Source organism: Alternaria arborescens, assembly GCF_004154835.1.
Source record: "Alternaria arborescens strain FERA 675 chromosome Unknown contig_5, whole genome shotgun sequence".
Classification (NCBI taxonomy): Eukaryota; Fungi; Ascomycota; class Dothideomycetes; order Pleosporales; family Pleosporaceae; genus Alternaria; species Alternaria arborescens.
This window is the reverse complement of record NW_021167860.1, coordinates 1,251,859-1,264,897: the sequence shown is the minus strand read 5'-3', so window position 1 is coordinate 1,264,897 and position 13,039 is coordinate 1,251,859. Positions and strand designations below refer to the sequence as shown.

Below are 13,039 nucleotides of genomic sequence, written 5' to 3'. Positions count from 1 at the left end.
ATCTTTTTTGCGTCTTTTAGTATACCCTAGGGATTGTTTCTCTTTTCTCTTCTGGCGTTTTTGGGGAATTTTAGCACGCATTATGTGGAAACGAAATCTTGGGAGACCTCTTGGAGGATTGGTCGGATTGGGCTCAACTTCTTGTTCTCTTCTGATACCTTTTTCTTCCTTCACTGACTCCTTTTCGTCTGGTCTGTATCGTTCGCTCGTTGCGCGAAATGTGCATTCTTATATGAAGCCCTGGTGGTGGCTGGTTTATATCTTCACAACTGTCTCTAATACCCTTTGGATTGCTCTGTCATGGCGCTCGTTTCTTGTCGCTTTCCTTATTGGTGTCTGGGAATTAGCTCTGTTGCACTCAGCCGCATAGGCGCGCTTTACTTTCTTCGTGCGTGGCGTTGTATTGCTAGCATTTGTATGCCAACATGTACCCCCTGTGGGGGCTCGCCATACTCAACCTCCAGATATTGATGTCTCTGTGGTGTCAATAAGTTCCTCAGCAGTGATACGTATCAGCAACGTGTTCTTCTACCTCTGGTGTATCAAGAAATGGCTCAACGACATATGGCCAAAGTTCCAATCTCTGTTCAGAATGTCGGACCCCGGTCTGTGAGAAGTGATGGGAAGTTCGACTTGTGGGATACTTGGATCATGACGAAGACGATGCGTCAGAAAGTGCTGGTGCATGATCCGGCAGGTCGGAGAACGAAAAATGACTGTGACGGAAGATGTATATGACAAAGAGGATGTCATTGAAGGCAAATATCACAGGCCCCTAGCAATGCAGGAAATTCACATGTGCATAGTGAATGATAATTCTCGATGGTGCTTAAGGATTGACACTGTCGGGTGTGCCTCTCCATCTCTATGCGTACTATTCTCATACTTTCATCACTTCTGTCTGCAACGCTTTGATAGGCTTCTCGTCAAACGCCGCAGCCTGAGCCTCCTCAAGTCCCAGACTTTGCGCAATGTTGTATAACCTTGTCTTTTCCTCATGCGCAGTGCTATCGCCAAACACAGCATCCATCTCTTCCAAGCTCTTACCCCTTGTCTCAGGAATCAAGAACCATGTGAACACAAACGCAATCAAAGCGAAAGCGGCGAAGAAGATGTATGTGCCGAAACCGATGCTCTCGAGCATGTCTGGTGTGACAAGACCGATGATGAAGTTGCACATCCATGTCGATGAAGTAGTCAGAGACATGGCCTTTGACCGATTACCGATGTTGTAGATCTCTGAGGGTAAGACCCAGCCAATTGGTGCCCACGAGTATGAGAAGTTTACGTCGTAGATGTAGATGAATGCAATGCCTGTCCAGCCAGCTGCGGGGTGGTCTTTGAGCGTTGATCCGTAACCGCCAATGACACCGCCAACGATCAAGAGAGAAATGCAAGTACCGGCAGCACCACAGAGAAGGAGAGGGCGGCGACCGATCTTGTCGATGAGGAACAGGGCTGGGAGCGTGGATAGCGTGTTAACTATCCCGTATACACCTGTTGCAAGCAAGCCAGTGGTCTTGCCAGAAAGACCCAACTGCGAGAAGATTGTAGGTGCATAGTAGATGATTGCCTGATCACGATGTTAGCTTGCTATCTATGTCAAGCAATGCGCGCAATCGGAACATACATTACACCCGATAAACTGCTGGAAGAACATGACACAGCAGCCAATAGCCGTACGCTTGAAGGACGGCCAGGTGGAGAAAAGGGTCGAGTAGCCAGCCAGGTACAACGATACCCCAGACTTGCCAGGAAACTTTTCGCGGTTGTATTGTTCTTCGAACATGACTTCAGCTTTGATAGAAAGATACTCTTTCTGTAGCAGTTCATCATCGGGGTTGGTGCGACGAACTCGGGCCAGCGCTCGGACACCAGCCTCTTCGTTGTCACGCATACAATAGTATCGAGGTGATTCGGGAAAGAAAAGCATGCCGATACCGAGAACAAGACCAGGGAATATCTGAATGGCGAAAGGTACGCGCCATGCGGCATCGCTTTGACCGGTGCAGCCGTTAGGGCCAACGTCGTTTCGTGGGTCGAAGGCAGGCTCGGCCGCAGTACCACCAGTATAGGCAATGTCGGGCGCGCAACGTACGCCTCCAATGTATTGAGTTCCAAATTCTAGCCAGTACGATACGAGGATACCGAGCGTGATGGAAAGCTGTTGGAGAACAACTAGAGTACCTCTGATGCCGGCAGTTGAGACCTCACTCATGTACATTGGAACGATCATCGTTAACATGCCAACAGCAAAACCGGCAATTGCGCGACCTAGATGCGGTGCTCAGCATGGATTACAATCGTGTTTCTCAGAGTGTTTCATACCTGTAAAAGCCATCGGAATGTTTACTGCGCCAGCTTGGAGTGCAGAGCCGACGGTGAAGATGACAACAGCTATAATGATAGACCCTTTCCGACCGAAGCGATCGGCTACTGGTCCATTGACGAGAGAACCGAACCAAGCGGCAAGCAGTAATGTTGAAACGAACCAGCCCTTGAAAGAGCTGTCTGTATAAATTCTGGGGAAGGATGCGGCAAAAGACTCCATGGTCAGCACTCCAGAGACAACACCCTGATCATAACCAAAGAGGAAGCCACCGAGGGAAGCGAACTATACATGTTAGCTGAAACTGCAGGCACAGAAAGGTTCATTTCAACGGACCGCAGATAAACCAAGAAGGTATGGGTTTTGTCTTAGCTCTTTGTAGACACCAATCTTTGGCGCAGCGCCAATGGTAGTGACATCGTGAACCGAGGACATCTCTGCAGTGTTCCTTGTGAGTATGCCAACGTTGGTCTTGAAGAAGAGGGATCCAATGTGAGTAGGTGGTTTAGTGGTGGCAGCACCTCATGCTTATATACCCTTGGTGCACATCTCAACCCTTCATAAGTATAACTGGGATCGGACAGCTTCGGAGCACTGTCGTCCGACCCCACGATACTCCATGTGTCTGCGCCATTAGCCGTATATGTGATGCGGGTTCCCCGCGTGCCCACATGGTAAAGTTGCCTGATTCAGGTATGGAAATTGGGTCTCCAGCATGACTTGTGCTCGGAGGGATGTGCTCCGAACTCCACAACGCAAATGTGATCTTTAGATCATCGCATGTCGCACGTAACGCTGTAGAACTTTTTGCTTTCTCCTACATTCTTCGATTTGAACATCTCCCAAAAGTCTTTGCAGTTTATTGAGACTTCTCTCCAATCTATCGCAAGACAATCAGCAATGGCAGACGACTCCAGCAAGGACGCCTTACGTGCAGCCATACTTGATTTGGCCAAGCGCACGGAAAACCTTCTGTCTCGCCAAGCATCCGATCCTGGTCGTCGCATGCTTGTTGCGCTTGCAGGCGTGCCAGGCGCGGGGAAGTCGACGGTATCTGATGCGCTCATCACCGAGCTCACTACTCGAGGCAATAAAGATGTTGCTATTGTACCAATGGTAGGAGCTGGTCGCAATCAACGATGTAGCCTCTCTAATGATTGCTAGGACGGCTTCCACTACACGCGAGAAATCTTGTCAACATTTGACGATGCCGAAGTAGCGTTCAAAAGACGTGGAGCGCCATTCACATTCGATGCGAAAGCATGCGTGACTCTTGTCAAGGCACTCAAAGAAGCTGCTGTTACCAAGGATGGCGAAGCCGACATCTGCATTACTGCACCCAGCTTTGACCATGCTGCTAAAGACCCCGTGCCAGAAGCTATCAAGATATCCTCTCGCACGCGACTCGTGATTGTCGAAGGTAATTATACGCTTCTGAGACAGAATCCATGGAATGAGATTGCAGAAGTGTGTGACGAAAGGTTGGTGATACTCATGAATGTTGCTCCTCAAGCGCGTATTGACATTCTGTAGGTGGTTTGTCGATGCGCCTGTAGACACAGTCCGCACACGCCTAGCGCAACGTCACCTTGCTGCTGGTATTGAGACTTCCATGTCAGCTGCTATTGCAAGAGCGGAAGAAAACGACATTCCAAACGGCGAATTGATACGGTCCTTGTTGGTCAAACCCGACGTGGTTATTGAAAATTGAGCAGCTCCTGCCTTTTCGATAGATCTCCGCTTCAGAACCCAGACGTCGTAAAATCCCAATCAAAAGAGTTGAATAACTCGTTGGACTCGATGGACCAGGGAAATGTGCTCAAAGCGTCTTTGGAAAGCTCCAGATCTTGCAGTCCGCCTGAATTTAAGTCGCCATCGGACACGACTTGGTCAAGAATCGCTACACAGCGTGCTGATAATGAATCCCCCACAAGCCGTTCGCGAAAGGTGGTTCTCGCCAAGCGAACGTCGTCGTGCCAAGTCGTGGTCTCCTCAGCGCGCGGAAAGCTGATGATACATAGCGTTATCACGAGTGCCGCATGAAACAGGAAATATCTACAGACCAATCAGTTTCAAATTTCACCTTGCTAAGCAGGATATACTCACGTCGCGTACCAACCCTCGAGTCTATTCAATTCCTGCATCGCGTATTGATGTATCGAGACAACTGTAGAATGCGCAGCTTCGAGACATATCCGCTTGCAGTCTTCTTGAGTCGATTGCGTAGCTTGATCTGGTATTTGGCCTCGCTCGGAGATCGCTCGGCGTAGCAGAATTTGTCGGAATATAATGATCTTGAGGTTCCAAAATCTCCACCACAGCCGAGACCGCGCAAACACATACCACTGGACTGACGAGCTGGGTGCTCGGGACAGCTGGAAGTATGGGGGAACTGTGTGTGTCCATGCATCCACAGAGCTGTTCAAAGCGAGCGCGGCCTCAGCGGAAAGCCCGGGCTCGGCTAGTAGCTTATTCGAAATATGGTTTGTCTGCAGGTGGAAACTACTCTGCGCTCTTAGCGACGAGTAGATGGTGGCCTCGTCAACCTCAGTAGGGAGTGTTACAGTTTGTGGCGTAAGCGACTAGTATCGGTCAGTCTCACGTCGTCTATGTCTCCTCCATTGGGCAGCCGTACCTCATCTTTAATGTTCAGTACCGAATGAACATCCATCGTCTCTTGGTCGGGTAACATGATGGCACGGCCGAAAGTCGTGGAAGCCCCACTATCAAAGATGTATAGGCCCCACCATACTCTACGTCTTGTCTCACGTTCGATCAGGGTAATGTTCCAGTGAGGAAGTTCCCTATGAAGTGCCAGGCTCAGCGCTGTACGAACAGCGAGACCTAGTAGATTCCATCCTGTATTTGGGCTATTGCGTTTCTGACTGAGGTTACTCAGGAGTATAAGTGCTTGCACAGATGTCAGGCTGGCGGCTTCAAACACCGACTCCTCTTGACCCAATGTCAAGGCCCGACGGTACAGGTAATCCTCCAGGCCGATTTGGTCGTTGTTTAATGTCCACGCACCAAGTGCTATAATTGCATGAGAAAGCATGTTCCACGACTTTTTTGAAGGTCGCGGAACGATCTCGTGATATTGAGCACGAAATGTTGCCTCGTGGACGAAAGGGTAGACAACGTGATAGTTGGCAAAGTAGGCATCGATCAAGCTCGATGATAGTTGCGTCGTAAGAGCTGCGTGTGAGATGTGTGATGATGCTAACACGTTCCGGAAAGAAGCAGATGGGGTCGTCAGGTTCTGCTGAGGCCGAGCGACAGACTGATGCAGAAAGCCGGCCCAGTCAAGGAGGCACCGAAGAAAAACTACACCAGAAGTCGAGCCTACATCTTTTTAGCTTTGTTTGCCGACATTTGAGTGAAGCAACTGACCAAGATAACCTACACCAGTTGGCTCGACCGAAAGGGCGGCCATGCCATCCGTCAACCCATCCACGTTGACGTCTTCTTCCTGCCAATTAAAGCCATCGACGTTGTTTGGCACAGCTTCAGGAAGTGCAGGCTCATGTGTACTTGAGTTAGTACTGCCTTGCGGGCTTGGAGCTACCTCAGGCGTTTGGGACTGTATGACTGATCGTGCAGTACCAGCCACATTGGAAGATGACAACAGATCTTCGACATCGACGCCGGGTAACAACTGCGTGACCAGTGACTCCAAACTGTGCAGTCGCTTCTCTACACTCGTCAGATATGCCCTTGTCAAGGGCGATCTAGCGACTTTGCCGCTGTAATGGCAGTGCGAACCGCTATGGGCGCAGGAAGTGCAGATGGGCGCATCTTTCGAGCACTTTAACTTCTTTGCGCGGCAGCGATCGCATGAGAGAGCATCTCGTGGTCTTCGGTGCTCCATGCATGGAGCGTCTCTAGTGTAGCAGAGGTGGGGGCGGGATACGGATGCAGAACCATCGCAGCCAAGTGCAGCTCGAGCGCTGATCTATGCCGCCATCGGCCCGAGCGGCCGATCAACGACTTCTTTTCGCGCACCACTTCTCGACGATCACTCTGCTGGAACTTTTGGTGGCACCTCCATCAGGCAGCTTACTGCGACGCTGTGCATGCAGCATCTTCAGTGGTGATATACTCTTGAAAACTTTGCAATGATAATCTGTTTATCTTCCCTCTGTGATTCGTATCTGCAGGTAGACTATATCCTCTTTGAGCAATTCCCTCAGCCAATGGTACCTCCACGCACTTGAGAGCTTGACATCCAACGCTTCTACTTCAGCCCTCAAAGCTACTTTTCGAAGGCTTGATCATTTGTATACTCAGGAACCGGACTCTTGGCAGACTTCGACATCTTCGAAGCTAAACCAAAGTTTGAGTGTGAGGCTGGGTTGCCCATCATGCGCTCCATGTCGTGGGCGTCTTCGCCATCTTCGCCTACACAAATGAGCAACGCCTCTCCCGGATTGAACTTGGTGCGATCGCCTCGCACCACAACTAATCTACTTTCACGAGCAGGGTGTTTGCAGAGTTCGCGCTTAAGAGGATTGGAGTCGTCTCTTGTATTACGCTGCGTTCGCGCAACCTCACCACAAGCTCTAGGCTCCACTCACATCTCGTGCACTAATTTGTCAACAGGCCCATCTCTCATGCAACGACAAACGCAGAACAGGAGAGTCTGTCACGGATAGCAGCGGCAGTTGAAAGCGCCGTCATCGTGCAATATTTCGGAAAGATCTTGTTCTGGTCGTTGATTCCAAAACCTTAGTGATTGCACTGTCTCTTGGAAAGTGCGGTCGGCCTTCTCTCTTTACCTCGATCTTATCAAGGAACCTCCATTTTCACTCACCCAACTCGGATCACGAAGCGTATATTCCTAGGAGCACTAGATATCCGAGCTTTCCCCCTTACTGGTCACACCCTACCTCTCTTACTATAACACTCTTACGTCTCTCCTGAACTCACCTCCTTCTTGAATTACTCCATCACTACAGGCTCATCCAGAAGAACACCACGATGCTTATCAAAATTATGCTGGTTGCTTCGGCACTTCTCTCGTCGACAACTCTTGTAGTTGCTCAAGTGATGGCACCAGACTTCACATCCGGCCGTTTGTTGGTTTAGATACCTATCACGTGTTCCTTTCCTTTCACTCTACTAGCGCCTCCCTTCCCACCATATAGTTCAGGGTTTTCTCCCTCTTACATAGAACAATCATATTACACTCTTCTTGTTCTACACCGTTGTGGCTTCGATGCCATGGTCTCCCAAGATTGTGACAAGGACCAGATCACCACATTCCTCGACATATCGCCTGTATATGATGGCGCTGGCAACGAATTCATGGAGCAAACTGACTCAATCGACTTGACTGACGGACTTACGCTGACTAGCGTGGTTGTGGGAAAAGAGCTGAAGATTGGATTTGAGAGGGACAGTGTCGGCTGTAAGTATTGTCGCAAATCTGCTGAGATATCTAACAGAACTGACGCGCGATAGTCCTTTATGGCGACGCTCACTGGCCCAGCCAGCACCAAGACGACGAGTTCAGCTGCACCACAACGTCATGGGACGGCTCACCGCTAAACTGTAACCACAAAGATCGTATCCATAGAGTGCGTAATCTCCGACTCAATTATGCAATCGTACTGACTGCCATTGAAGTCCCAAGCTCTAAGCTGTAGTTTCGATTGCGCGGTTCCTAGCCCAAAGTCATCGATGAAGCGCGTTCGCAACGAGCTCCTTCCAGATATCCTTTCTTCCCCATTGGACTCTGTCGCGAGCGACTATTCAACTGCCAACTACGCCCCAGGTTTCTGCTCATTCAAGCTCCAACTCTTCCAGCAGTGTCTGCACACGCCCTCTGAAGGCTGGCACAATCAGATGCTCGGCATGCTCTACAGTGTCGAAGACCAAAACCGCGCCACTGCTGTTACTTATCCTGAGGGTACTGGTCGTATCGACGGTCGTGCCGTGAGGCTTGGGGGCATGGGCGGTTTGAAGGTGGCGTACAACCCGGAAGACAGGCAGACTTACTTTCAGTTTGAGCCAAAGGGCGGCTTCTGGAGCACTTTGACTCAGAGCACCCCAGACGCGGTAGGCATATGCAATTGGAAGCCGTGGACACGCGACGAGACTGGTTGTGATGAGGGTCACCAGAACGACCACCCGCGGGTAAGTTCGCTTGGAGTGTTGTGGTGGTATGATGCTAACAGCGTTGCAGCTCTCGGACATGACGTGCGGTTTCTTCTGTTAGGAGGTGCCAAGGGTGCCATGGTATGGACGTTGAAGGATGCGAGATATTTTTGCTGCAGCCTTGTCCATTTCTAGTATGATTGAGTATCATGGAATTGGGCAGTGTGTAGGTGCCAGCAATCAAGATGTCATTCAACTCGCACAAACACAAGCTCGTGATTGGCTGGGCTAGTACTTGCTGTGCCACAGGCAGAGTGCACGAGCGGATCACATGTCTCGAGCAGCAGGTACACCTGGACATCCGGACGGACCGTCGGTGGTTGACGTAAACAGGCAGCGGGCGACTCGGCTACCGGACGCGTACCCCAGTGGTTTGTCGAAAGGCGGTCGAGCAGATTCGCGACTGTTACGTGGTGTTTAGGACGAGGATTGGAGGAGCGGACACGCCATTCCGCAATAGCCAACGCCCCCGCGCTCGTGACCCGCTCCCGAGCACTTGCACGCCTCAGTACCGTCAGCCAGAAGTCGACAATAACAAATAGCAGAATTGCGCGCAGTCTTACACGTCCACCTTCCTGTAGGCGTTACCGCTGCGCAGACATTCCGCGCATTGCATGCAGGTACCGCGTCTCTGGAACTGAGGTGCCTCGGCGGTATTCCAGCCCTTATCAGAGCCAAAGTCCGCCAGCTCTCAGCCGTCGCAAGCCGACCGTAATCCACCACCACCATGTCGACTGCGGGCTCCAACGCTTCTCCACCGCCGCGGACACAGAACGCCCAGCACACGCGCACATACCAGGCCTGTATACCATGCAGGCGTCGCAAAGTGCGATGCGGTACGTCCGAGGCAGCCGTGAGCCTTATCGTCGCGCAATTGCTGATGTGTATTTCTTCTGTCTGTAGATCTTGGTCCCGTAGACAACCCGCATGATCCGCCCTGCGTGCGATGCAGGAGGGAGAGCAAGGAGTGCTTCTTCTCTGCCACGCGCAGGAAGCGCAAGGCCGACGGCGAGGACGACTTTGACGACGCCGACGACTACGAGGTGCGCAATGGCAGAAAGCGCCAGCGCTCCGATGGCCTGCCAGAGCCGCTCACCATAACCACGACCAACAACGCCGCCTACATCTCCCAGCCGCTGACTCCAGGTGGCTCCGTCGGAAGATACGAGCCGTTGCGACGACCCAACACGTCGGCGGGCCACCAGCGCACCCCCAACGACGAAGAAGACCAGAAGGTGAACAACGAGACGGTCGCGACGCTCCAGGCCGGCGAGGTCTACAGCGGCCACGATGCCTTGAACCTGCTCTTCGAGGCCGCTGGCATGAACAGCCACCACCAGCGCACAGGCAGCAGCTCCAGTCTCCAGCGCCCGACGCTGGGCAGCACGCCAGGCTCTCAAACCAACTTCGCAAGCCCTAGACCCCAGACCTCACATGCGCGCGGCAATTCGCGAGCCACCGCAGAGCCATCGGTAGATCCCGCCATACAGCAACCCATGCTACCTGACCCTCCAAATGAAGCTGCCTTCGCCGATGCTGTGAGAGCCTGGTCAAAGTTCCGCTTTGTCCGCGCCGGATGGCTTACCGCAAAGGAAGCCATTGCTTACATTGACTACTTCTATGCATTTCTGTCGCCGCTTACACCCATCGTCGTACCAGACTATCGCGATCATGCCTTTCACGCAAAGCTGCTCAAGGAGGAGCCGATGCTGGTCATCACTCTCTTGACCATCTCCGCAAGGTATTCACAACCCAGCGGTTCGAGCGGCGTGGGCGCCACATCTAGGTCATATCTCATTCACGAGAAGCTATGGAAGTACCTGCAGGGTATGATAGATCGTATGATCTTCGGACAAGAGCAGTTTGGCGGCGGCTTCTGTGGCGCCGGTCAACAGCCTGGTTCTGATGTGAACCCCCTATCAAGAAAGGGCCTTCGGACGCTTGGTACAGTCGAAAGTCTGATGCTACTTACCGAGTGGCATCCTCGCGCACTGCATTTCCCCCCTGGCGATGATGACGATGAGCTCGTCTTGCCCGACGACCCGTACGAGGCTGGACCCAAAGCTGAGATGTATAAAGGTGTGGGCGACAAGCGTATTGACAGTTGGCTAGAGCCGTGCTGGCGAAGTGATCGCATGTGCTGGATGCTGCTGGGCAACGCCATGACACTCGCTTTTGAGATTGGTGTTTTCGATGAGACCAACGAAACTGAGTTCGAAGAGGCCAACCAGCATCTTTCGCACGCGACTGTAAAGGCCTACTACCGCCGGAAGAACCATCTTCGCGACTTGCTCATCATCTATGTCACGCAGACCAGTGGCAGACTGGGTCTCACATCCATGCTTCCCAAACTCGAGCGTGACGAGAACCTAGTGGGCGGCCCCTCACCACTCGAGCTGTACAAAGAGCGCATCAGTCGCATCAAGGCACCTCCAGCACAGTTCGGTATGCGCTCGGATGGCCAGCGCCTTCCGCTCGAGTCTATCGCGACCCAGGAGCGCCATGCCGTACAAGATCTTGTGCTTGACTTCTGGGCTCGTATCGCTAAAGTCATGGAGATGGGTAACCTGAAGTTGTTCTCTAACCGACGCAAAACAAGAGAGCTGCTTAAGACGGGAGGTTACGAGGAGATGCTGAAGTTCTTCCAAGGCCCCTTAGTGGAGTGGAGGAAGTGCTTCGATAGAGCACCCCAAGGTAAGAATACCACCGTCATTCTCCCGTACTCTGCCTAACAGCTTCTAGTTCCGACACAACTTCGTCACGTTCTCATCATCGAGTTCGAGTACACGCGTGTATATCTCAATTCGCTTGCCCTGCAGGCAGTGGTTGAACGCTGCACACATAACACTCCGCTACAAACACATGCCCAGCCTAGTGGCATGAACGGACGCCCTACAAATGGCAATGGCAATCCGAACGGCAATGGCAACCCTAATGGCAATGGCAATTCAAATGGCAATGACGATGGTGGCGCTATCCCCTTTAGTACACTTGTAAAATGGTACGCCAACGACCGCCATTATATCAACGAAGTCATCGATGCGTCGCGCAATGTGCTCAAAGTGGTGGTCGAAGGCTTGCATCCTGGTGGCTACCTACGGCATGCGCCAGTACGAACCTTCTTCCGTATTGTCAGTGTAGCCATCATTCTGCTCAAGACCTTCGCGCTAGGCGCTACTGAAGAAGACGTAGCTGTCAGTCTTAGTCTCCTCAGCGACTCGGTCGATGCCCTACGAACGAGCATAGTCGACGATGTGCACGTCGGGAACCGCTTCGCCGATCTTGTCGAAACACTGACTCACCGAATCCGTTCGCGTTTCGTACGTCTGGCTGCCAACGGCTCGAGTGGCATCTCGCGTGCCGGCAGCAAAAGCCCTAATCAAGTACCGCTGATGCCACCGCCCGCTCCACTAAACAATACCAACCATCTTGCACCGCCGTACATGGGATCCCAACAAACAGGTTTCTCAGGTACTGGTACCAGCGTACCAGGTTCGCCCAGTATGGGCCTCAGCACAAGCGGTCGCGCAACACCTCTTTGGGGCATCTCAGCGGAACCCTACGATCCCAACAGCAACTCCATCAGCATCATGCCACCACCTGGCAATTATCCGAACTTTCAGAACAACAACGCGAATAATTCGAATTCGAATGGCAGCAACAACACGAGTTGGAGTCAATGGGCAAATAGCGGAGCGAGTTGGGGCGCGGGTCAAGATCAGGATTGGCTTGCTCTGCCACTCGATCCTCTGCTGGATCAGTGGGGTGCGGAGATTAATCAAACGGCCATGGGACCGGACATTGGCGGCATGGACATGCTTGATATCCTGCTGAATATGGGCGGGCCGCCGGGCAGCGCTTGATCGGTGGATTTGAGGTCAGGATTGCGGAAGGTGTGATGCGCTCTGCATTGAGGAAAAGCATGAGCTTGTTTGTTGGGCAAGTTTTAGACGATGGCGATATGGAAGGAAAACTCTGGAGATCAGATGGTCGTTCGAATCTCCGGCTGATAGATCGCGGGAGAGATCGTTGTACAAGTGATACCCAGCCTGTAGGCTGCGGATGCATTCCGCTTTTGTGTTGACTCTGTTAAGGTGTCCTAATGATAGAGTATGTAGGATTCAACAATGAGAAAAGCACGGCGTTTGCTTTACTTGATACGAAAAAGTTCGTCCTTCTTAAACGACGCAAGTGGATATATGGTACGAACAGCCTCACACATCTTCAACGCTATATGGACAATTTTCTTCGGCCAACCATACTCTATCATTCTGTGTTTGTCAGTTCTTTCCTTCCGTCGACAAACCCACTGGTCGGCTACACACCAAGAGCGTCTTGACCATACTCTCGGACAGCATGTGAAAGTCAATATGTTCTTTCCCAACATACGAGAATCCCTCAACGAAACTAAGAACCAATCAAATAATTGCCATGTGATTTTGATCAGAAACAAGGTTGTGTCCACATGAGGCTGTTGCGAGTGAAGAGTCGGCCAAGTCCCGATGGTCAACGAGCACTTTGTTAGGTTGTGAGACAAGTCCACTTATATATGTT

At 51.8% G+C, this 13,039-nt stretch overlaps 5 protein-coding genes across 5 annotated transcripts; 3 read left to right on the top strand and 2 right to left on the bottom strand.

Moving 5' to 3' along the window:
• Window positions 1-880: 880 nt before the first annotated feature.
• AA0111_g3125 (hypothetical protein) lies at window positions 881-2,764 on the bottom strand (the record flags this gene model as incomplete). Its single annotated transcript, XM_028648975.1, has 4 exons — window positions 881-1,573; window positions 1,631-2,274; window positions 2,329-2,614; window positions 2,666-2,764. 4 exons carry the CDS (start codon window positions 2,762-2,764, stop codon window positions 881-883), a joined length of 1,722 nt encoding a protein of 573 aa, XP_028509519.1.
• Window positions 2,765-3,229: 465 nt separating this feature from the next.
• On the top strand, window positions 3,230-4,040 carry AA0111_g3124 (hypothetical protein; the record flags this gene model as incomplete). The annotated part of the gene is made up of 3 exons (XM_028648974.1): window positions 3,230-3,445; window positions 3,494-3,810; window positions 3,863-4,040. 3 exons carry the CDS (start codon window positions 3,230-3,232, stop codon window positions 4,038-4,040), a joined length of 711 nt encoding a protein of 236 aa, XP_028509518.1.
• A 391-nt stretch (window positions 4,041-4,431) lies between these two features.
• On the bottom strand, window positions 4,432-6,197 carry AA0111_g3123 (hypothetical protein; the record flags this gene model as incomplete). The annotated part of the gene is made up of 3 exons (XM_028648973.1): window positions 4,432-4,911; window positions 4,965-5,671; window positions 5,720-6,197. The coding sequence occupies 3 exons, from the start codon at window positions 6,195-6,197 to the stop codon at window positions 4,432-4,434; spliced, it is 1,665 nt and encodes a 554-aa protein (XP_028509525.1).
• Window positions 6,198-7,549: 1,352 nt separating this feature from the next.
• AA0111_g3122 (hypothetical protein) lies at window positions 7,550-8,546 on the top strand (the record flags this gene model as incomplete). Its single annotated transcript, XM_028648972.1, has 4 exons — window positions 7,550-7,736; window positions 7,790-7,905; window positions 7,955-8,464; window positions 8,514-8,546. The coding sequence occupies 4 exons, from the start codon at window positions 7,550-7,552 to the stop codon at window positions 8,544-8,546; spliced, it is 846 nt and encodes a 281-aa protein (XP_028509524.1).
• A 666-nt stretch (window positions 8,547-9,212) lies between these two features.
• Window positions 9,213-12,348, top strand: AA0111_g3121 (hypothetical protein; the record flags this gene model as incomplete). Its single annotated transcript, XM_028648971.1, has 3 exons — window positions 9,213-9,321; window positions 9,389-11,179; window positions 11,228-12,348. 3 exons carry the CDS (start codon window positions 9,213-9,215, stop codon window positions 12,346-12,348), a joined length of 3,021 nt encoding a protein of 1,006 aa, XP_028509523.1.
• Between the last annotated feature and the right edge of the window lie 691 nt (window positions 12,349-13,039).